The following is a 24,658-nucleotide window of genomic DNA, read 5'->3' as shown; positions in this document are numbered from 1 at the left end:
CACAACAATTACACACTGTGAAAAAGTAATTGCCCCCTTACACTCAATAACTGGTTATGCCACCTTTGGCTGCAATGACTCCAACCAAACGCTTCCTGTCATTGTTGAGCAATCTCTCACGTTGCATTTTGGCTCACTCTTCCATGCAGAACTGCTTTAAATGTGCAATATTTGTGTTTTCCAACATGAACTGCTCGTTTCAAGTCCTGCCACAACATTAATTGGGATTAGGTCTGGACTTTGACTAGGCTATTCCAAAACTTCAAATGTGTTGCTTTTTAGCCATTTTCATGTAGACTTGACTGTGTGTTTTGGATAATTGTCTTGGTACATGACCCAGCTGTGCTTCAGCTTCAGCTCACAGACTGATGGCCTGACATTCTCCTGTAGAATTCTCTGATACAGAACATAATTCATGGTTCCTTCTATTCATGCAAGTTGTCCAGGTTCTAAGGCAACAAAGCATTCCCAAACCATCACACTACCATTACCACACTTGACCATTGGTATAAGGCTCTTACTGTGGAATGCAGTGTTTGATTTTCGCCACGGAGGTGGAGATGCCGTACCAGGCTGAGATGCAGCCCGACAGTATACCCTTGATGGTGCTCCTATAGAACACTGTGAGGGCCCTCAGGGACAGAATTAGCTAACTTGTATTGTTATTTTATTGTGTTATTATTTCCTTTTTTATTTGCTAATTATTATAATTGTTTTCTTACTTTTTAACTCTGCATTGTTGGGAAAGGGCTCGTAAGCATTTCACAGTCAAGTCTACAACTGTTGTTGTATTCGGTGCATGTGACAAATTTGATAACCGTTCCAGGCACTTTGCACTGGTAACCTGTGGTGAATTCAATTGATTGGCCATGATTTGGAAAGGCACACACCTGTCTATATAAGGTTCCACAGTTGACAGTGCATGTCAGACAAAAACCAAGCAATGATGTTGAAGAAATTGTCCGTAGAGCTCCGAGACAGGATTGAGTCGAGGCAGAGATCTGTGTAAGGTTACCAAAACATTTCTGCAGCATTGAAGGTCCCCAAGAATAGAGTGGCCCCCATCGTTCTTAAATGGAAAAAGTTGAGGTGAGGTCAGGGAGGTGACCAAGAACCCAATGGTCACTCTGACAGAGCTCCAGAGTTCCTCTGTGGAAATGGGATAACCTTCCAGAAAGACAACCATATCTGCAGCACTCCACCAACCAGGCCGTTATGTTATCTGCGTTATGTTATCTGTTATATCTGTGGCCAGATGGAATCCACTCCTCAGTAAAAGACACATGACAGCCCACTTGGAGTTTTACAAAAGGTACCTAAAGCACTCTCAGACCATGATGAACAAGATTCTCTGGTCTGATTAAACCAAGATTGAACTCTTTGGCCTGAATGAATGCCAAGCATCACGTCTGGAAGAAATCTGGCACCATCCCTACGGTGAAGCATGGTTTTTCAACGGCAGGGACTGGGAAACTAGTCAAGATCGAGGGAAAGATGAACGGAGCAAAGTACAGAGAGATCCTTGATAAAAACCGTCTCCAGAGCACACAGGACCTCAGACTGGGGTGAAGGTTCACCTTCCAACAGGACAATGACCCTAAGCACACAGCCAAGACAACACAGGAGTGGCTTTGGAACAAGTCTTTGAATGTCCTTGAGTGGCCCAGCCAGAGCCCGGACTTGAACCCGATCTAACATCTCTGGAGAGAGCTGAAAATAGCTGTGCAACAACGCTGCGCATCCAACCTGACAGAGCTTGAGAGGATCTGCAGAGAAGAATGGGACAAACTCCCAAATACAGGTGTGCCAAGCTTATAGCGTCATACCCAAGAAGACTTAAGGCTGAAATCACTGACAAAGGTGCTTCAACAAAGTACTAAGTAAAGGGTCTGAATACTGAATACTAATGTAATATTTAAGTTTTGTATTTTTAATACATTTGCAAAAATGTCTAAAAACCTGTTTTTGCTTTGTCATTACTGTGTTCTAAAAATAGATTTTATTGTCGGTCGAGTACTCGAACAGTCAAAAAAAATGTCCAATGCCCATCCCTACATACTTCTCGAGTGTGAACTGAATGTATATTTTCCTATTGAGAAGAAAGTGTCCCTACATGCAAAGAGTCCCAAGGTTCGTCCCTGTATTTTACTTTTCTGTTCGGTGCTCAGCACTATGTGAAATGAATAGCTTTTTTTTAGCACCCCAGGGGCAACACAGATGAGTTTTCAAGAACCTTGGCACTGTAGTTCATTTGATGTCTTCCAAATGTCATGCAGGCTAATATTTAGTTTTGTAAGGCCGCGCAGAAAGCTCTTTTCATTTAGAGACTTGCATTCTCTGAGGTGCGTTTAGCACAACGCAGCGGGGTGAAGGGCAGGGAAGAGGGATACATTGCATTAATCTGTTCTCAGGAGGGTCAACGGAACAAGAGAATTAACAGAACAGAACTGCCTGCAGGAAATTAACCAGCTTCAGAACAGTGTCTGTCTGTCTGTCTGTCTCTCTGTCTCTCGGTCTCTCTCTCTCTCTCTCTCTCGCTCGCTCACTCTTCCAAGAACAACAACATCACAAACACACAGGTTCTGGCATTGGATTAGATCTGTTGCAGTTTGAGCCATTTCCTAAAACACTAATCTGGAGCGCCTAGGCCAACTGGCATAACATTCCTAGAGATAAAATGCTTGATTGATTTTGATAGCTTTAAAGTGAGCAAAGCTCTGGCATCTCTCCTAACCTCCTGTTATTACTTAGATTATTAAAAATGCCACAACAGATTAGTTTGTTGTAGTATAGACACTGATATGAACACTACTGTTAGAAGTCTGTCAAACTGAAGACCATAAAAGAGTAAAGTTAAATCTCAACCCTTTTAGACTGTTCACTACTGGTTGCTGTGGGATACCTTGTTGGTCTATCCAGGTCTTACCTGAGGGTGGCATGTTGTAGGGCGGACCCTGTGGTGTGCCCATGCCTGAGTTGTTGCCTGGTGACTGGTTGTAGGGGGCTCCAGATCCTGTTGTTCCCATCAGGTTCATGCCAGGGCCTGGGTAGCTGCCCTGTCTGGGACACACAAAGACAAGGGTCTGGTTAGAGAGGAAAGACCGGACCTGGATACTTGGTGTGGAGAGAAATGAGTTGGCTTTTGACAGAGTCGTAGAAAAGACTCCGTAATAGATTAGACTTTCTGCATCTTTTGCAAGCCTAAAAGGCCATGCCAGTCATAGGATATGCTTATACGTTTCGGTACTGTATAAACCATCATCCTGAAAATGTAGAGTCACATTTCCTTGAAAAAAAAAGACAGAATCTCTCTTTAAAAGCAAGTGTGTGATCAAGAGCAGAATAGAAATCCGTTTCATCCTCCCATCCTTCCTCTACTCCCTTGCAAATCCCTCACCCCTCCTCTTTTCATCCATCCTCTCCTCTCTCTCCTCTCCACCCAAAGTAATAATTTAACTAATTAAGGTGTGCTTCTGGAGAGGATCATGTTATTTGTTGTCATGGCAACGACTGAAATCAATCCCGTGCTTTCTCCTTTCCGCGTCACATCACGGCGTGTTGGGAGGACATCAGAGGGCTCATCAGAAACCTGCTGAACCACAACCAACAGCAGACGGACGCCCATGGCCACCCTCCGCCACCGCTCCATACCCTCCGCCACCGCTCCATACCCTCCGCCACCGCTCCATACCCTCCGCCACCGCTCCATACCCTCCGCCACCGCTCCATACCCTCCGCCACCGCTCCATACCCTCCGCCACCGCTCCATACCCTCCGCCACCGCTCCATACCCTCCGCCACCGCACCATACCCTCCGCCACCGCACCATACCCTCCGCCACCGCTCCATATACCCTCCGCCACCGCTCCATATACCCTCCGCCACCGCTCCATACCCTCCGCCACCGCTCCATATACCCTCCGCCACCGCACCATACCCTCCGCCACCGCTCCATATACCCTCCGCCACCGCACCATACCCTCCGCCACCGCTCCATATACCCTCCGCCACCGCTCCATATACCCTCCGCCACCGCACCATACCCTCCGCCACCGCTCCATATACCCTCCGCCACCGCTCCATACCCTCCGCCACCGCTCCATACCGTCCGCCACCGCTCCATACCCTCCGCCACCGCTCCATACCCTCCGCCACCGCTCCATACCCTCCGCCACCGCTCCATACCGTCCGCCACCGCTCCATACCCTCCGCCACCGCTCCATATACCCTCCGCCACCGCTCCATATACCCTCCGCCACCGCTCCATACCCTCCGCCACCGCTCCATATACCCTCCGCCACCGCTCCATACCCTCCGCCACCGCTCCATACCCTCCGCCACCGCTCCATACCCTCCGCCACCGCTCCATACCCTCCGCCACCGCACCATACCGTCCGCCACCGCTCCATACCCTCTGCCACCGCTCCATACCCTCCGCCACCGCTCCATACCCTCCGCCACCGCTCCATACCCTCCGCCACCGCTCCATATACCCTCCGCCACCGCTCCATACCCTCCGCCACCGCTCCATATACCCTCCGCCACCGCTCCATACCCTCCGCCACCGCTCCATACCCTCCGCCACCGCTCCATACCCTGTACCCTGTACCAGGCTAGCTCTGTAGCAACCGTGTACCAAGTCCTAAAGACAGCGCACCAGGACGTATAGCAGTTGGACAAACTCTACTTCCTGCTGGTCCAAATAATCTCCTGAATAATGAGAGAAAGGAGAGAGGTAGGAGCACAGAACATCCCCTCATCTGTGGTGGATAATTTCCTTGACAGTAGAGAAGACTACGGGTATTTAAGGGACATGGGTTGACAGTAGTAATAGTAGTAGTAGTGGGGACAGCTTTGTGTTAAAATACCACACGGACATAAGGTCATAGTAAAACCCCTGCCTTTCTGTTGAATATGGAGACCTGATGGTTGAAACATTGTCTTCATAAAATAAGATATTTTTGTTAGTGTAACTCTAAACACTGTGATCATGATCACTGTGATCATGCGGACAATTAGAAAAAAAACTCCTAATCTGGATTTGTGTAAATCAGTCAAAAGAACTGAACTTCCCCAAGCAGGGGAGGACAAAAATGGCACAATGTATTGGATGTGAGACAGAGACAATGACTAACCCGGCAGAGGGAGGGCTGGGTTTGGTAAACCTCTCAGTAATCTAATCTCACAGATGCAATTAGTCCTAGAGCATGTGTGATGATACATACTGTATGTAATTCCTCTATGGGCCTGTAATCACAAGGAAAACCATGGCTCACAGACAACAACATACACTCACATCAATCACATCCTGCCTGTTATGGACCGTTTCTTGGCAGCACTTTATTTTACGGGACTTTTACGGGATTTGCCTGGTATTTACAAGGAAATGATGTGGCATCATTGGGTATTTTCTGTTACTTACTTCAAAGAATGCAACCCAATTTGTAGCTAACATGTTACCACACGGTGCATAGTGTTGATAGTTTTAATAAATCCAGAAGAAACAAATAAGTAATTGATAGGTTTTCATTGTGTCATTACCATTACCATGCGTGTCTGAGTAGAACTTTTCTGTTCCGGAAAGTACTATTTCTCTATACTGCATCTAAATCCTACATCGGCCCTTACAGAAAAACACCAACCCCAGCTCTCATGTGGATACTGTAATAAAAAACATCAACAACAAAGTGGAGGTTGACTGTGGCGCTAGTCCATTATTACTAAATCATGTCATAAAAAAAAGGCCATTAGGAAACACTTGATGGAGGGAACGCAGGCCGTTTAATCACACTTAATGTATGCATGTGCTGCTATCAAAAAAGGCGCAGCGCATTTATCTTGCTCTCGGGCACCTTTGCTGAGGGAAAACACCCTGTTGCTGCAGAGAATGAGGGAAAAGCAGAGAGGGAGGGAGTTAGGTAGGTAGGTAGAGGGAGGTAGAGAGGGATTGAGAGAGAGAGAGAGAGAGGTAGAGATGGATTGAGAGAGAGAGAGAGAGAGAGAGAGAGAGGTAGAGATGGATTGAGAGAGAGAGAGAGAGAGAGAGGTAGAGATGGATTGAGAGAGAGAGATTAAAGAGAGAAGAAAAGAGGGAGAAAAACAGCGAGAGAGTGAGAGAGCAGAGAGGAGAAGATAGTAAAAGGAGAGTACTGTAAGAGTGTCCCTGGTGAGATAGTAAGGGGGGGGGGGGATTCCAGCTCACAGTGCAAGCTGTACTGTAGCATCCAGTAGTCATTGTAGCGTGAGCTAGGGGACGGTTGAGGGGAAACTGAGCTCCTCTCACAGAGAAGCATCAAACCCAGCAGCACCCTCTCTCTCTCTCAGCTTGTTGTGCAGTGTTGCTGAAGCCCGGGAGAACACAGTGATAAACAGCCCAGCTGTTTTGTTTATCTGCTTCTCAAAAAGTTCCTGCTGAGTTGACACTGCTTTCAAGTGAATCTGTGAGGCAGCAAGTTGTACCATAAAATCAGGAAAAACTCCTGTCCCTAACCATAAAATGTAGATTTAGTTGAAGCCCAGAAATAACAAAGACAGAAAGCACTAGGTCATTACTACCAGCGCAAAACATTATGAATAATGCTCTCATGAGGCGTTAGCCAAATTTAGAGCCACTTGAAATAATCTGAGAAAAATAATATGTGCTTTCAATCAGATAAACAAATTAGTAATCACTGTTCTATTTAAATGAGTAGACCTGCAGTCAGTCCCAGCCCTAGTCCTGTCTCCCTGTCTGTCTGTCTGTCTGTCTGTCTGTCTGTCTGTCTGTCTATCTGTCTGTCTGTCTGTCTTTCTCCCCTCGTCCTCCTGCATGAAGCTCTGCTCCCTGTCCTTAGTATTCTGCCCACATGTGTGAAGGACATCCGAGGAGGCCTGTCTCTGAGCATGCCCGGGGAGAGAGAAAGAGAGGGCCGTTGCCAAGGGCTGCCATGGTTACCAGGTGCGAGACAGTCAGCTGCAGTCACACAGACAGATCCAGAGCAGCACTACAGTGTCAGTGTCAAAGTCCCCTTCCTGGCTGTCCATTGTACACACTCACTGCTACAAAAGTGTGGCAGGAAGAAAATAGGGGTACTGCCACCTCCACCATCCAGCCCCTATTAATACCCAGCCACACCACTCTCTGACACCCCTGCCTGGTGAGAGGGAGAGTGAGAGAAACAGAGACAAAAAAGAGAGAGAGACTGTGGTGAGAGAGAGAGAAAAAGGGGGGGTTGCCTGGTGTAGGCAGTGGGAGGGTATGAACAATATGAATTATATATGGGCACAATCTGCTCTCAAGGCAGCTCCCTCTCAGCTCTCATCCCTCAGCTCTCATCCCTCAGCTCTCATCCCTCAGCTCTCAGCCCTCAGCTCTCAGCCCTCAGCTCTCAGCCCTCAGCTCTCAGCCCTCAGCTCTCAGCCCTCAGCTCTCAGCCCTCAGCTCTCAGCCCTCAGCTCTCAGCCCTCAGCTCTCAGCCCTCAGCTCTCAGCTTCATTTCAAGCAGCCAGCTCAGCTAGTGTCTGCGTGTCTGACTGCCTGACTAAACCCAAACATAATCTAAAATAAAACAGCGAATGAAGGGACAGCCTTAACATATTAAATACTGAGAAAAGCCCCCCCTTACATCAAACAGCTCCGACGGAGAGAGAGAAGCCATTTATTAAAGCCTAGCTGGTGCTGATGCCAAGGCTGCCTGTGAGCCACAACGCTGGGGGCAGCAGAAACGCATTCTTGACATTCAAGCAGCTCTTATTTATTTAGTAAATTTACTTGCTAAGGAGGTCAGAAATGAATTATTTGGCACGGATTTACCCTGAAGTGCTCTTTTCTCGCTCTCTCTCTCTTTGCCCCTTTTCCATTTCCTTTGATTTAGTTTTTTTGAAGCTTGCTTTCTCTAAGTGCTTATTTTCTACAAGCCGTGTTTCTGTAGCTCCAGGAACAGCTACCAAAGTAATTTAAAAAACAATTTCTGTCTTCAGCAGACATAGCCAGGACAACACCTAGCTTCCTAATGTTATTCTTCTGTTCTCCAAACCCCAACACCTTCCTTCACTCAAGACTGTACTCATGTTGTACATCTACAAGCCATGCAATAGTATTATCTCAATGTAAAAGCTCACCTTAAGATAACCCAGCTCCTTGGGTACACTTACAAGACAAGAGCAAGTTGACACAGTCATTAACACATGTGGTTTAAGCTGCATGGTCCAAGCTGTGTGGTCCAAGCTGTGTGGTTCTGTGTGGCTCAGGTGGTAGAGCATGATCCTTGCAATGCCTGACTTGTTGAGGGTTCAATTCCCACCGAGGACAAGTACACAACAACAAAAAGTATGAAAATCTATGCACTCACTAGTGTAAATCACTCTGGATAGGAGTGTCAGCTAAATGATTAAAATGTCAAACACAGACATATTATTTTTCTAAGTATCAGACCAAGCATGGGTGATGCAAACATAATGTATAATTCAAGGCCCTTAAGAGAGCCTCTGAGAACTGGGGAAAAACACGATCACACTTATCACCATCCAGCCATTGGATATCACAGTGGCCTTGCTCTGCTCATTTGGCATTCTGCGTAATGAATCTGGAATAGTCAATCCCAGGGACATGGTTTAGGCTGTTTGGTGTGCGTGTGCGTTTCTCCAGATGACAGACGATCTCCAGACAGCGAGGAGATGAAATCCAATTTCCCCTTAATCTTCAGATTATTTCCTTCCGTGGATTGTGTGGGTGGTGTGGTGAGGCCGTGCCAAAGGCATGCCAGACACATGAGGAGGTGGTCTGAGGGCTGCTTGTTTTCACACAGACCACAACAGGTTGAAATGTTTCACCATGCTGCTCTCAGATCAGAATCAGGACTATAAATGAGTAAAAACTAAACCCAGTGTTTCAGATTAATTTCCCCTTAATCTTCCTCAGCTGTTCAGGACAAAACACAACAAGGGTTGAGAAAGAGAGCAAAACAAAAGGGGACGTGGGGGGAGGGTCCACAATTCTCCTAAAACTGTCCCCCTCCCTTCCTTTCTACTTTCTCCATGGCAACACCACACACGTGCAGCCACAGAGCGAGGAGCTGTCAGCTCTCTGCCTCTTCAAAGTCAGCTGGGGGACCAGTAGAGCTGCCCTTTACCACACACACACACACACACACTGCTTCCCTCTGTGTTTCAATCAGACAGCACTAATTGCATTCCCAGTCACCCTCAGATCATCTCTACATCTGGGGACAGACTGAGAGACACACAGAGAGTCTGCATACAGTACCATCCATGGAGGGGGATCTAGTATTCACAGCATGGTTCACTGACACTGCATTCTCCCTGTCCCGAAAGAACTGCTTCTGAAGATGAAAATCAGCATGCTAAGCATGCTAATTAGTATGTATTCTCTATGATGGAAACTAGGACAGAAACTGGAAGAGCCAATTCTGAGTGTCTAGATGAAAGGGTGATAAGAGTGAGAGAGAGGGGGAAAGGATGGAGAGAGGGAGGTGTAGAGAGAGGATGGCAAGACAGGCGGGGAGAGAGACAGGATAACAGTGCTGAAAGAGGACAAAGACAATGCCTCCTTCTCAAAACAAATCAAATCACATTTTATTGGTCACATACACATGATTAGCAGATGTTAATGCGGGTGTAGCTAAATGCTTGTGCTTCAAGTTCCGACCGTGCAGTAATATCTAACAAGTCATCTAACAGTTTCACAACAACTACCTAATACACACTCTCCCTCACTCCCCTGCCTCACCCCTCTCTCCCTGTGGGCCTATGTCTGGGTGTTTGGTGGAATGAGAGTGGAGACTGACAGGCTGTGTGATTTGCCCCAGCAGTATGCATCATGTTGTGCCACTTCTTATTGACAGTGAAGATGTCTGTTAATGGCTCCTTCAGCATTTACATAGTCTGTCTGCAGCGCTCCTGATCTGCACCATTAATCACACAGTGTCAACCATCGCAGACACACACAGGATTCTCCAAATGTCAACAGGCTCCATGATGCATCACCATCGACCACGGTGGGCGCTCTCTCCACAGAGAAGCGAATGTTAGCAGATCCAACATGGAGGATGATTTGTTTGTCATTGTTAACACACATGGGGGATAAAGATGATTCTCATTTCACTGTGGCAACTATTTTTATGTTTGTTTGTGAAATTACATATGAGCGATGTCGACATTAATTTGAAACTGGAAGCTTCCTGCCATCCAGGACCTCTATACCAGCCGGTGTCAGGGGAAGGCCCTAAAAATTGCCGCCCTAGTCATAGACTGTTATCTCTGCTACTGCACGGCAAGCAGTCCCGGAGCGCCAAGTCTAGGTCCAAAATGGCTACCCGGACTATTTGCATTGACCCCCCCTTTTTTTACACTGCTGCTACTGGCTGTTTATTATCTGTAATCTATGCATAGTCACTTTACCCCTACCTACATGTACATGTTACCTCAATTAACTGGACTAACCTGTACCCCCGCACATTGACTCGGTACCGGTACCCCCTGTATTTTGCCTTGTTACTGTTATTTTATTTTTGCTCTTTTGTTTTTTACTTTAGTTTATTTAGTAAATATTTTTTTGACTCTGATTTTTCTTAAAATTGCATTGTTGGTTAAAGGCTTGTAAGTAAGCATTTCACAGTAAGGTCTACATCTGTTGTATTCGGCGCATGTGACAAATAACATTTGATTTGATTTGGTGTCTAGTCCTGTGTCCAGTGCTATAATTTCACACCACTAGAAGAAGGGAGCACTGTGGTGGTGGTCTCTCAACAAGCTAAACTTAATGTTAAGAGAGTTGACACCTCCAGATTTGCTCGAAACACCACATTTCCAGAAGGTGTCACGCCCTGATCTGTTTCACCTGTCCTTGTGCTTGTCTCCAACCCCTCCAGGTGTCACTTATTATCCCTGGTGTATTTATCCCTGTGTTTCCTGTCTCTCTGTGCCAGTTTGTCTTGCCTGTTCAAGTCAACCAGCGTGTTTTTCCCATGCGCCTGCTTTTTCTATTCTCTTTTGCTATCTCTCCAGGTTTTGAGCCTTGCCTGTTTCTGGACTCTGTACCCGCCTGCCTGACCATTCTGCCTGTCCTGACCTCAAGCCTGCCTGCCACACTGTACTTCCTGGACTCTGAACTGGTTTTGACCTTTTGCCTGTCCACGACCATTCTCTTGCCTACCCTTTTCGAATATAATAAATATCAAAGACTCAAACAATCTGCCTCCTGTGTCTGCATCTGGGCCTGGCCTTATGCCCTTATAGGAGGAGTCTAGAGAGCCAAGAAAATTGTACAAGATGCTATAACTAGAAACATAAAGCAAAACACAGGTCAGCAGTTGGCAGTCAGTAAAATCTTTCAATTTTAGCCAGTGATGCTAGCATTGGCCAGATTAGTTTTGCAACGCCCAACGCAGGAGATGAGAAGCAGGTACAGGGAGTGAACCATTTAATATAGACGGACATGCAACAGAACAAGACCAGCGTCTGGACTTAAACACAACAAATAATACTACTACAGGGAACAGCACAGAGTAGCAGACATACAGTGCCTTGCGAAAGTATTCGGCCCCCTTGAACTTTGCGACCTTTTGCCACATTTCAGGCTTCAAACATAAAGATATAAAACTGTATTTTTTTGTGAAGAATCAACAACAAGTGGGACACAATCATGAAGTGGAACGACATTTATTGGATATTTCAAACTTTTTTAACAAATCAAAAACTGAAAAATTGGGCGTGCAAAATTATTCAGCCCCCTTAAGTTAATACTTTGTAGCGCCACCTTTTGCTGCGATTACAGCTGTAAGTCGCTTGGGGTATGTCTCTATCAGTTTTGCACATCGAGAGACTGACATTTTTTCCCATTCCTCCTTGCAAAACAGCTCGAGCTCAGTGAGGTTGGATGGAGAGCATTTGTGAACAGCAGTTTTCAGTTCTTTCCACAGATTCTCGATTGGATTCAGGTCTGGACTTTGACTTGGCCATTCTAACACCTGGATATGTTTATTTTTGAACCATTCCATTGTAGATTTTGCTTTATGTTTTGGATCATTGTCTTGTTGGAAGACAAATCTCCATCCCAGTCTCAGGTCTTTTGCAGACTCCATCAGGTTTTCTTCCAGAATGGTCCTGTATTTGGCTCCATCCATCTTCCCATCAATTTTAACCATCTTCCCTGTCCCTGCTGAAGAAAAGCAGGCCCAAACCATGATGCTGCCACCACCATGTTTGACAGTGGGGATGGTGTGTTCAGCTGTGTTGCTTTTACGCCAAACATAACGTTTTGCATTGTTGCCAAAAAGTTCAATTTTGGTTTCATCTGACCAGAGCACCTTCTTCCACATGTTTGGTGTGTCTCCCAGGTGGCTTGTGGCAAACTTTAAACTACACTTTTTATGGATATCTTTAAGAAATGGCTTTCTTCTTGCCACTCTTCCATAAAGGCCAGATTTGTGCAATATACGACTGATTGTTGTCTTATGGACAGAGTCTCCCACCTCAGCTGTAGATCTCTGCAGTTCATCCAGAGTGATCATGGGCCTCTTGGCTGCATCTCTGATCAGTCTTCTCCTTGTATGAGCTGAAAGTTTAGAGGGACGGCCAGGTCTTGGTAGATATGCAGTGGTCTGATACTCCTTCCATTTCAATATTATCGCTTGCACAGTGCTCCTTGGGATGTTTAAAGCTTGGGAAATCTTTTTGTATCCAAATCCGGCTTTAAACTTCTTCACAACAGTATCTCGGACCTGCCTGGTGTGTTCCTTGTTCTTCATGATGCTCTCTGCGCTTTTAACGGACCTCTGATACTATCACAGTGCAGGTGCATTTATACGGAGACTTGATTACACACAGGTGGATTGTATTTATCATCATTAGTCATTTAGGTCAACATTGGATCATTCAGAGATCCTCACTGAACTTCTGGAGAGAGTTTGCTGCACTGAAAGTAAAGGGGCTGAATAATTTTGCACGCCCAATTTTTCAGTTTTTGATTTGTTAAAAAAGTTTGAAATATCCAATAAATGTCGTTCCACTTCATGATTGTGTCCCACTTGTTGTTGATTCTTCACAAAAAAATACAGTTTTATATCTTTATGTTTGAAGCCTGAAATGTGGCAAACGGTCGCAAAGTTCAAGGGGGCCGAATACTTCGCAAGGCACTGTATATGCAGGGGCAGTCAACAAAGTGAGGGAGTCCAGGTGAGTCCAGGTGAGTCCAGGTGAGTCCAGGTGAGTCCAGGTGAGTCCAGGTGAGTCCAAGCTGCACGTAATGAAGAAAACAGGTGCGTATAATGACGGGTAGCCTGGGGCCCCAAAACCCTTGACAGGTGTCAACAGTGTTCCAAATTACAGACAAAAAACTCACTCAGTTATATTAATGATGTTCTAAAAACTCACTCAGTTCTATTAATGTTCTAAAAACTCACTCAGTTCTATTAATGTTCTAAAAACTCACTCAGTTCTATTAATGTTCTAAAAACTCACTCAGTTCTATTAATGATGTTCTAAAACTCACTCAGTTATATTAATGATGTTCTAAAAACTCACTCAGTTCTATTAATGATGTTCTAAAAACTCACTCAGTTCTATTAATGATGTTCTAAAAACTCACTCAGTTCTATTAATGATGTTCTAAAAACTCACTCAGTTCTATTAATGTTCTAAAAACTCACTCAGTTCTATTAATGATGTTCTAAAAACTCACTCAGTTCTATTAATGTTCTTAAACTCACTCAGTTCTATTAATGATGTTCTAAAAACTCACTCAGTTCTATTAATGATGTTCTAAAAACTCACTCAGTTCTATTAATGATGTTCTAAAAACTCACTCAGTTCTATTAATGATGTTCTAAAAACTCACTCAGTTCTATTAATGTTCTAAAAACTCACTCAGTTCTATTAATGATGTTCTAAAAACTCACTCAGTTCTATTAATGTTCTTAAACTCACTCAGTTCTATTAATGATGTTCTAAAAACTCACTCAGTTCTATTAATGATGTTCTAAAACTCACTCAGTTCTATTAATGATGTTCTAAAAACTCACTCAGTTCTATTAATGATGTTCTAAAAACCCACTCAGTTCTATTAATGTTCTTAAACTCACTCAGTTCTATTAATGATGTTCTAAAAACTCACTCAGTTCTATTAATTATGTTCTAAAACTCACTCAGTTCTAATAATGATGTTCTAAAAACTCACTCAGTTCTATTAATGTTCTTAAACTCACTCAGTTCTATTAATGTTCTAAAAACTCACTCAGTTCTATTAATGATGTTCTAAAAACTCACTCAGTTCTATTAATGTTCTAAAAACTCACTCAGTTCTATTAATGATGTTCTAAAACTCACTCAGTTCTATTAATGATGTTCTAAAAACTCACTCAGTTCTATTAATGATGTTATAAAACTCACTCAGTTCTATTAATGATGTTCTAAAAACTCACTCAGTTCTATTAATGTTCTAAAACTCACTCAGTTCTATTAATGTTCTAAAAACTCACTCAGTTCTATTATTGATGTTCTAAAACTCACTCAGTTCTATTAATGATGTTCTAAAAACTCACTCAGTTCTATTAATGATGTTGTAAAAACTCACTCAGTTATATTAATGATGTTCTAAAACTCACTCAGTTCTATTAATGTTCTTAAACTCACTCAGTTCTATTAATGATGTTCTAAAAACTCACTCAGTTCTATTAATGTTCTAAAAACTCACTCAGTTCTATTAATGTTCTAAAAACTCACTCAGTTCTATTAATGTTCTAAAAACTCACTCAGTTCTATTAATGATGTTCTAAAACTCACTCAGTTATATTAATGATGTTCTAAAAACTCACTCAGTTCTATTAATGATGTTCTAAAAACTCACTCAGTTCTATTAATGATGTTCTAAAAACTCACTCAGTTCTATTAATGATGTTCTAAAAACTCACTCAGTTCTATTAATGTTCTAAAAACTCACTCAGTTCTATTAATGATGTTCTAAAAACTCACTCAGTTCTATTAATGTTCTTAAACTCACTCAGTTCTATTAATGATGTTCTAAAAACTCACTCAGTTCTATTAATGATGTTCTAAAAACTCACTCAGTTCTATTAATGATGTTCTAAAAACTCACTCAGTTCTATTAATGATGTTCTAAAAACTCACTCAGTTCTATTAATGTTCTAAAAACTCACTCAGTTCTATTAATGATGTTCTAAAAACTCACTCAGTTATATTAATGTTCTTAAACTCACTCAGTTCTATTAATGATGTTCTAAAAACTCACTCAGTTCTATTAATGATGTTCTAAAACTCACTCAGTTCTATTAATGATGTTCTAAAAACTCACTCAGTTCTATTAATGATGTTCTAAAAACCCACTCAGTTCTATTAATGTTCTTAAACTCACTCAGTTCTATTAATGATGTTCTAAAAACTCACTAAGTTCTATTAATTATGTTCTAAAACTCACTCAGTTCTAATAATGATGTTCTAAAAACTCACTCAGTTCTATTAATGTTCTTAAACTCACTCAGTTCTATTAATGTTCTAAAAACTCACTCAGTTCTATTAATGATGTTCTAAAAACTCACTCAGTTCTATTAATGTTCTAAAAACTCACTCAGTTCTATTAATGATGTTCTAAAACTCACTCAGTTATATTAATGATGTTCTAAAAACTCACTCAGTTCTATTAATGATGTTATAAAACTCACTCAGTTCTATTAATGATGTTATAAAAACTCACTCAGTTCTATTAATGTTCTAAAACTCACTCAGTTCTATTAATGTTCTAAAAACTCACTCAGTTCTATTATTGATGTTCTAAAACTCACTCAGTTCTATTAATGTTCTAAAACTCACTCAGTTCTATTAATGTTCTAAAAACTCACTCAGTTCTATTATTGATGTTCTAAAACTCACTCAGTTCTATTAATGATGTTCTAAAAACTCACTCAGTTCTATTAATGATGTTGTAAAAACTCACTCAGTTATATTAATGATGTTCTAAAACTCACTCAGTTCTATTAATGTTCTTAAACTCACTCAGTTCTATTAATGATGTTCTAAAAACTCACTCAGTTCTATTAATGATGTTCTAAAAACTCACTCAGTTCTATTAATGATGTTCTAAAACTCACTCAGTTCTATTAATGTTCTAAAAACTCACTCAGTTCTATTAATGATGTTCTAAAAACTCACTCAGTTCTATTAATGTTCTTAAACTCACTCAGTTCTATTAATGTTCTTAAACTCACTCAGTTCTATTAATGTTCTAAAAACTCACTCAGTTCTATTAATGATGTTCTAAAAACTCACTCAGTTCTATTAATGTTCTAAAAACTCACTCAGTTCTATTAATGATGTTCTAAAACTCACTCAGTTATATTAATGATGTTCTAAAAACTCACTCAGTTCTATTAATGATGTTATAAAACTCACTAAGTTCTATTAATTATGTTCTAAAACTCACTCAGTTCTAATAATGATGTTCTAAAAACTCACTCAGTTCTATTAATGTTCTTAAACTCACTCAGTTCTATTAATGTTCTAAAAACTCACTCAGTTCTATTAATGATGTTCTAAAAACTCACTCAGTTCTATTAATGTTCTAAAAACTCACTCAGTTCTATTAATGATGTTCTAAAACTCACTCAGTTATATTAATGATGTTCTAAAAACTCACTCAGTTCTATTAATGATGTTATAAAACTCACTCAGTTCTATTAATGATGTTATAAAAACTCACTCAGTTCTATTAATGTTCTAAAACTCACTCAGTTCTATTAATGTTCTAAAAACTCACTCAGTTCTATTATTGATGTTCTAAAACTCACTCAGTTCTATTAATGATGTTCTAAAAACTCACTCAGTTCTATTAATGATGTTGTAAAAACTCACTCAGTTATATTAATGATGTTCTAAAACTCACTCAGTTCTATTAATGTTCTTAAACTCACTCAGTTCTATTAATGATGTTCTAAAAACTCACTCAGTTCTATTAATGATGTTCTAAAAACTCACTCAGTTCTATTAATGATGTTCTAAAACTCACTCAGTTCTATTAATGTTCTTAAACTCACTCAGTTATATTAATGTTCTAAAACTCACTCAGTTCTATTAATGATGTTGTAAAAACTCACTCAGTTATATTAATGATGTTCTAAAACTCACTCAGTTCTATTAATGTTCTTAAACTCACTCAGTTCTATTAATGATGTTCTAAAAACTCACTCAGTTCTATTAATGATGTTCTAAAAACTCACTCAGTTCTATTAATGATGTTCTAAAACTCACTCAGTTCTATTAATGATGTTCTAAAACTCACTCAGTTCTATTAATGATGTTCTAAAAACTCACTCAGTTCTATTAATGATGTTCTAAAAACTCACTCAGTTCTAATAATGATGTTCTAAAACTCACTCAGTTCTATTAATGATGTTCTAAAAACTCACTCAGTTCTATTAATGATGTTCTAAAAACTCACTCAGTTCTATTAATGATGTTCTAAAAACTCACTCAGTTCTATTAATGTTCTAAAAACTCACTCAGTTCTATTAATGATGTTCTAAAAACTCACTCAGTTATATTAATGTTCTTAAACTCACTCAGTTCTATTAATGATGTTCTAAAAACTCACTCAGTTCTATTAATGATGTTCTAAAACTCACTCAGTTCTATTAATGATGTTCTAAAAACTCACTCAGTTCTATTAATGATGTTCTAAAAACCCACTCAGTTCTATTAATGTTCTTAAACTCACTCAGTTCTATTAATGATGTTCTAAAAACTCACTAAGTTCTATTAATTATGTTCTAAAACTCACTCAGTTCTAATAATGATGTTCTAAAAACTCACTCAGTTCTATTAATGTTCTTAAACTCACTCAGTTCTATTAATGTTCTAAAAACTCACTCAGTTCTATTAATGATGTTCTAAAAACTCACTCAGTTCTATTAATGTTCTAAAAACTCACTCAGTTCTATTAATGATGTTCTAAAACTCACTCAGTTATATTAATGATGTTCTAAAAACTCACTCAGTTCTATTAATGATGTTATAAAACTCACTCAGTTCTATTAATGATGTTATAAAAACTCACTCAGTTCTATTAATGTTCTAAAACTCACTCAGTTCTATTAATGTTCTAAAAACTCACTCAGTTCTATTATTGATGTTCTAAAACTCACTCAGTTCTATTAATGTTCTAAAACTCACTCAGTTCTATTAATGTTCTAAAAACTCACTCAGTTCTATTATTGATGTTCTAAAACTCACTCAGTTCTATTAATGATGTTCTAAAAACTCACTCAGTTCTATTAATGATGTTGTAAAAACTCACTCAGTTATATTAATGATGTTCTAAAACTCACTCAGTTCTATTAATGTTCTTAAACTCACTCAGTTCTATTAATGATGTTCTAAAAACTCACTCAGTTCTATTAATGATGTTCTAAAAACTCACTCAGTTCTATTAATGATGTTCTAAAACTCACTCAGTTCTATTAATGTTCTAAAAACTCACTCAGTTCTATTAATGATGTTCTAAAAACTCACTCAGTTCTATTAATGTTCTTAAACTCACTCAGTTCTATTAATGTTCTTAAACTCACTCAGTTCTATTAATGTTCTAAAAACTCACTCAGTTCTATTAATGATGTTCTAAAAACTCACTCAGTTCTATTAATGTTCTAAAAACTCACTCAGTTCTATTAATGATGTTCTAAAACTCACTCAGTTCTATTAATGATGTTGTAAAAACTCACTCAGTTCTATTAATGATGTTATAAAACTCACTAAGTTCTATTAATTATGTTCTAAAACTCACTCAGTTCTAATAATGATGTTCTAAAAACTCACTCAGTTCTATTAATGTTCTTAAACTCACTCAGTTCTATTAATGTTCTAAAAACTCACTCAGTTCTATTAATGATGTTCTAAAAACTCACTCAGTTCTATTAATGTTCTAAAAACTCACTCAGTTCTATTAATGATGTTCTAAAACTCACTCAGTTATATTAATGATGTTCTAAAAACTCACTCAGTTCTATTAATGATGTTATAAAACTCACTCAGTTCTATTAATGATGTTATAAAAACTCACTCAGTTCTATTAATGTTCTAAAACTCACTCAGTTCTATTAATGTTCTAAAAACTCACTCAGTTCTATTATTGATGTTCTAAAACTCACTCAGTTCTATTAATGATGTTCTAAAAACTCACTCAGTTCTATTAATGATGTTGTAAAAACTCACTCAGTTATATTAATGATGTTCTAAAACTCACTCAGTTCTATTAATGTTCTTAAACTCACTCAGTTCTATTAATGATGTTCTAAAAACTCACTCAGTTCTATTAATGATGTTCTAAAAACTCACTCAGTTCTATTAATGATGTTCTAAAACTCACTCAGTTCTATTAATGTTCTTAAACTCACTCAGTTATATTAATGTTCTAAAACTCACTCAGTTCTATTAATGATGTTGTAAAAACTCACTCAGTTATATTAATGATGTTCTAAAACTCACTCAGTTCTATTAATGTTCTTAAACTCACTCAGTTCTATTAATGATGTTCTAAAAACTCACTCAGTTCTATTAATGATGTTCTAAAAACTCACTCAGTTCTATTAATGATGTTCTAAAACTCACTCAGTTCTATTAATGATGTTCTAAAACTCACTCAGTTCTATTAATGATGTTCTAAAAACTCACTCAGTTCTATTAATGATGTTCTAAAAACTCACTCAGTTCTAATAATGATGTTCTAAAACTCACTCAGTTCTATTAATGATGTTCTAAAACTCACTCAGTTCTATTAATGATGTTCTAAAAACTCACTCAGTTCTATTAATGTTCTAAAACTCACTCAGTTCTATTAATGATGTTCTAAAAACTCACTCAGTTCTATTAATGATGTTCTAAAAACTCACTCAGTTCTATTAATAATGTTCTAAAACTCACTCAGTTCTATTAATGATGTTCTAAAACTCACTCAGTTCTATTAATGATGTTCTAAAAACTCACTCAGTTCTATTAATGTTCTAACATGTTCTACAAAAATCTCTGAAACTGGAAACACTTATCTCCCTCACTAGCTTTAATCACCAACTGTCAGAGCAGCTCACAGATTACTGCACCTGTACACAGCCCACCTATAATTTAGCCCAAACAACTACCTCTTTCCCTACTGTATTTCATTTATTTATTTATTTTGCTCCTTTGCACCCCATTATTTTTATTTCTACTTTGCACATTCTTCCATTGCAAATCTACCGTTCCAGTGTTTTACTTGCTATATTGTATTTACTTTGCCACCATGGCCTTTTTTTGCCTTTACCTCCCTTATCTCACCTCATTTGCTCAGATCGTATATAGACTTGTTTATACTGTACTATTGACTGTATGTCTGTTTTACTCCATGTGTAACTCTCCACTTCAGCAGAAGCATTGCTGATCGGTCTCCACCCGTCTCCCAACAAGCATTGCTTCATTAAACAAAGCCCCGAGCTGCTCAGTATGACCACTTCCCTTCTTCCTACTAGCTTATTGGTTGACAGAGAATCTACCCTTTCAAAATTAGTGTCCATGTTTTTTACACATGCTCCCCTGACAGGGTTCACCCAGAGTTAACTGCCCACACACAATTCCACTGCTCCTCTCCTCTCCGCTCTGAGAAGCACTCACACATTAAATGCTCAAACACACTAGATAATAATCCCCATTACATTGTTTGATATGTGTCAAGGTTGTTCATAATGCTGCTTTTAATCTTGTTGTCCAAGTGGTTTTTGAGTTTCCTAAGTAGCTTGGTGTTGTGTTGTACATGTGAAGGGCATGTTATGATCACTTAAAATCTTGTGAAGTGTTTTCCAAGGTAACATAGTGCATCTTTGTTCATTTGTACAACTGTCTTTCCCATGCCTTTTACTGCCACTCAGCCTTTAACCCAGCATTTCATTGTAGGAGACTATGCATAATTTCAACAGAGAGATTGTGCTTCAAATGCCTTATCGATAGATAGTAGCACTATATACAGTTCTTACTGTACTATAAACAAGAATAAATTTCATTCAAGGTAAAATAAATAAAATAGTTCCATGGCACACAACGCTCCTCAAACAACGCTCCTCACACAACGCTCTTCACACAACGCTCCTCACACAACGCTCTTCACACAACGCTCTTCACACAACGCTCCTCACACAACGCTCTTCACACAACGCTCCTCACACAACGCTCTTCACACAACGCTCCTCAAACAACGCTCCTCACACAACGCTCTTCACACAACGCTCCTCAAACAACGCTCCTCACACAACGCTCTTCACACAACGCTCCTCAAACAACGCTCTTCACACAACGCTCCTCAAACAACGCTCCTCACACAACGCTCTTCACACAACGCTCCTCAAACAACGCTCCTCACACAACGCTCCTCACACAACGCTCTTCACACAACGCTCCTCAAACAACGCTCCTCACACAACGCTCTTCACACAACGCTCTCCACACAACGCTCCTCTATATCTCCCCAGTCTGAGCATAGAGAACTAGGTACTGAAACATTTAGTCTGAAGACCATAAAGCCCCAAAGTCTCTGTAGTGACAAGTGAGTGACGCCTTATGCTCACTAATTTTAGCATGCTATTTCAGGGGGTGGTAAAAATAGGCTCTTCTCAAAAGAGCATTGCAGTAATGTGCTCCACCTTCTGCCCAATTCCTCTCCTCTTCTCGCTCTCTCTATCAATGTCACTATCACACACAGATCACACACATATCACACACAGATCACACGTATGCTCGCATGCACACACACACACACACACACGCACACACGCACACACACACACACACACACACACACACACACACACACACACACACACACACACACACACACACACACACACACACACACACACACATCATCATCAGGTTAAAAAAAAATAACAACATGTTATCTCACCTGCCCTGTACAGAGTTAGCTGCGGCCTGCATGACAGCGGCGGCTGCCTCCTGGGCCTTTCGGTTGACATTGCCCAGTGAAGGAGGGCCCATCCCAGGGCCGGCTGGCTGGGGCATACTGGGGGAGCTGGGGGCCATGTTGGGGTAGGGGCGGCTGCCCACACCAGGACTGCGGCCCATAGGCTGCCCGGGACCCTGGCCGTGCATGGGGCTGCTGGCATTCATACCCTGGCTGTTGGTCATGCCAGAGCCTGGCCCGGGGCTGCTGTAGTTGGCACTGGGGGTCCCGCCATAGTTGGGTGGACGTGGGTAGTTTCCTGAGGAGAGAGGAGACATAGAACATCTGGGAGTGAGTAGACACCAGGTTAACAATAACAATAAATGTATCCCTCAACATGAATAGTGACTGTAATGAATTCAGTCATCTATTTTATGGTAGTTTCACGAAGCCAATCGCTCTGCACCCACTACAGAGGAGAACCTAGAGGTCTGGCACACAAGGATAATCTTATATTCGAGTCAACTGATTTTTTTACAATTTTTATAGATTTAAGCATCTGCTAAATTACCATATCATTACAGTATGTAGCCACGACGTATCAGCACAAGGATAACATTGTTATAGGAATTAAACTTCATATGTCAAATAAAAGCAAATGTCAGATAAAACTGCTTAACTGACACATACTACAGCATGACATTTTTGACTCAATAGCCTCTGTAGGGTGCATCTATGCAGATGTGGATACAGGTGTTTGTTTCACTGAAGCTTTTGCTATTGACATTGGCTGCAGATCTGATATCTATGGGAGGGGAGGGATGCTGAATCGGCATGGGAGCAATTGCACAGCTTAAGCATGAGTCTGAGAAACACTTGAGAGTCATTCTAATCTGCAGTTAAGGCTTTCTCCCTGCCCCAGCAGCCATACAGGCATGACGACACAATCCTTCCTAAAGCACACTTAAACCCTTTTTTGGATCAACACAGTCCAGAACCAGCTGGAAAAGGAGTCTCACACACACACACAGAGCACACAAAGCAGACATGGGTACTTTCCACCGTGATTTTTTTCTCTAAGGACAATTCCATGAAAAATAGAAAATGTGGCGTCCCTTTTGTGAAGGTGGCTATTTATTTTGATTTGATTAAGAGTGCTTTAGTTGGGGCTTACAGCCTAATCCTCTGAGAATATGTCTGGAAAAGGGGATCAAGTCGCTTTAAACCAAAAGGTTTTTTTGGCTCTGAATGAGGGAGTTGAATGAAAATATTCTGTGTGAGGAACTGACTCCAAAAATGGAAATGTCTTTTGGTATGCTCGAGCTGCTTCAGTGGAAAGACATTCCGCATGACATAAGCCTGTCCAACAGCAAAAAAGCCCCCCCCCCCCCCCCCCCCGGAGATGGGATTTATATCAAATCAAAATAAAATAATTTCCCATGAAACTCTGCTGCTCCAGTTGAATTTGTCCAGAATGTGTGATGAAATCTAGTGTATGAGGAGATGCAGAGAGTCAGATATGTATCTGGGGAGGTAGCTGATTTGGAACACTGTTGACACCTGTCAAGGGTTTTGGGACCCCATCTTAAACTTTCCAAAAAGGAAACCGTTCAGAGAAAAGGGGGGATGGAAGACAAACACAGTAGGATGTTTAAAACATGGATAGGGGAAGGTGTGCCTGTATGCATTTGTGGTGTGTGTGTGTGTTTCTGTAAATGTCTGTGTGCAAGTAAAAAGTGAGGCACAATACCATTCCACTCTTTCCAAAGCAGTGACATAGTTGAGAAGAGAGCCATGGGAATCATCTGGTGTGTGGTATCCTCTCTCTCCTTCCCATTCTACAGTACTGTACGTGCTGCAGCTGAAACGCCTGAGTCAGAGGCCTATCTCATCCCACACAGTCACAGTGGCTGGACGCTGGCTCTGCTCCATGGCTTCTCACTGCTCTGCGTGTGTGTGTGTGTGTGCGTGTGTCTGCATGTGTGTGTGGACACTGTGGTTCTTGGCTGTGCTCTCGCTCTCCTTCTCTGGTTTTGACTTTTTTTGACACCGATTGGCTTTTTCCATCTTTAGCACCCAAGCTTCTGTCCAAAAAAAGAATGAGGCAGAGCCTGTGAAGTTTCCGAGACGGCCCGGCCAGGGTCCTAATCTACTGTGGTTTACACTGACACAAACGTTACCATGAGAGTCGTATGAACGAGGACATTCACATTAAACTGGACAGAGTTGATCAGTCATACTGACATTTATGAGACAGTTTAAGAGTGCCAAGTTTAGGGGGTCCAGAGATACCCTTAAAAAATATATACAGTACATGACCAGAAGTGTGTGGACACCTGCTCGTCAAACATCACATTCCAAAATTATGGGCATTAATATGGAATTGGTCCCCCCTTTGCTGCTATAACAGCCTCCACTCTTCTGGGAAGACTTTCCACTAGATGTTAGAACACTGCTGAGGGGACTTGCTTCCATTCAGCGACAAGATCATTAGTGAGGTCAGCATTAATGTTGGGTGATTAGGGCCAGGTGTTTCGGTCAGGGCTCTGTGCAGGCCAGTCAAGTTATTCCACACCGATCTCGACAAACCATTTCTGTATGGACCTCGCTTTGTGCACAGAGGCATTGTCATGCTGAAACAGGAAAGGGCCTTCCCCAAGGCCGTTAAGATTTCCCTTCACTGGAACTAAGGGGCCTAGCCCAAACCATGAAAAACATCCCCTGACCATTATT

General features: G+C 41.0%; 1 protein-coding gene across 4 annotated transcripts in view; it reads right to left on the bottom strand.

Annotated features, from left to right (window-relative positions):
- The window catches only part of LOC110498372 (AT-rich interactive domain-containing protein 1B), a 309,442-nt gene that overhangs the window by 29,905 nt on the left and 254,879 nt on the right, over positions 1-24,658 (bottom strand). For all 4 annotated transcript variants that reach the window (XM_036954974.2, XM_090211433.1, XM_090211432.1 and 1 more), the window contains 2 exons: positions 21,929-22,244; positions 2,927-3,060 (listed from right to left, as the gene is read on the bottom strand). In XM_036954974.2, coding sequence (XP_036810869.2) covers positions 2,927-3,060; positions 21,929-22,244 — 450 coding nt within the window. The remainder of the gene's footprint in view (positions 1-2,926; positions 3,061-21,928; positions 22,245-24,658) is intronic.

Source organism: Oncorhynchus mykiss, chromosome 19 (genome assembly GCF_057628025.1).
Source record: "Oncorhynchus mykiss isolate SJ-2025 chromosome 19, ASM5762802v1, whole genome shotgun sequence".
Lineage (NCBI taxonomy): Eukaryota > Metazoa > Chordata > Actinopteri > Salmoniformes > Salmonidae > Oncorhynchus > Oncorhynchus mykiss.
Note: the sequence above shows the minus strand (reverse complement) of the source record. Positions and strands in the feature narration are given on the sequence as shown.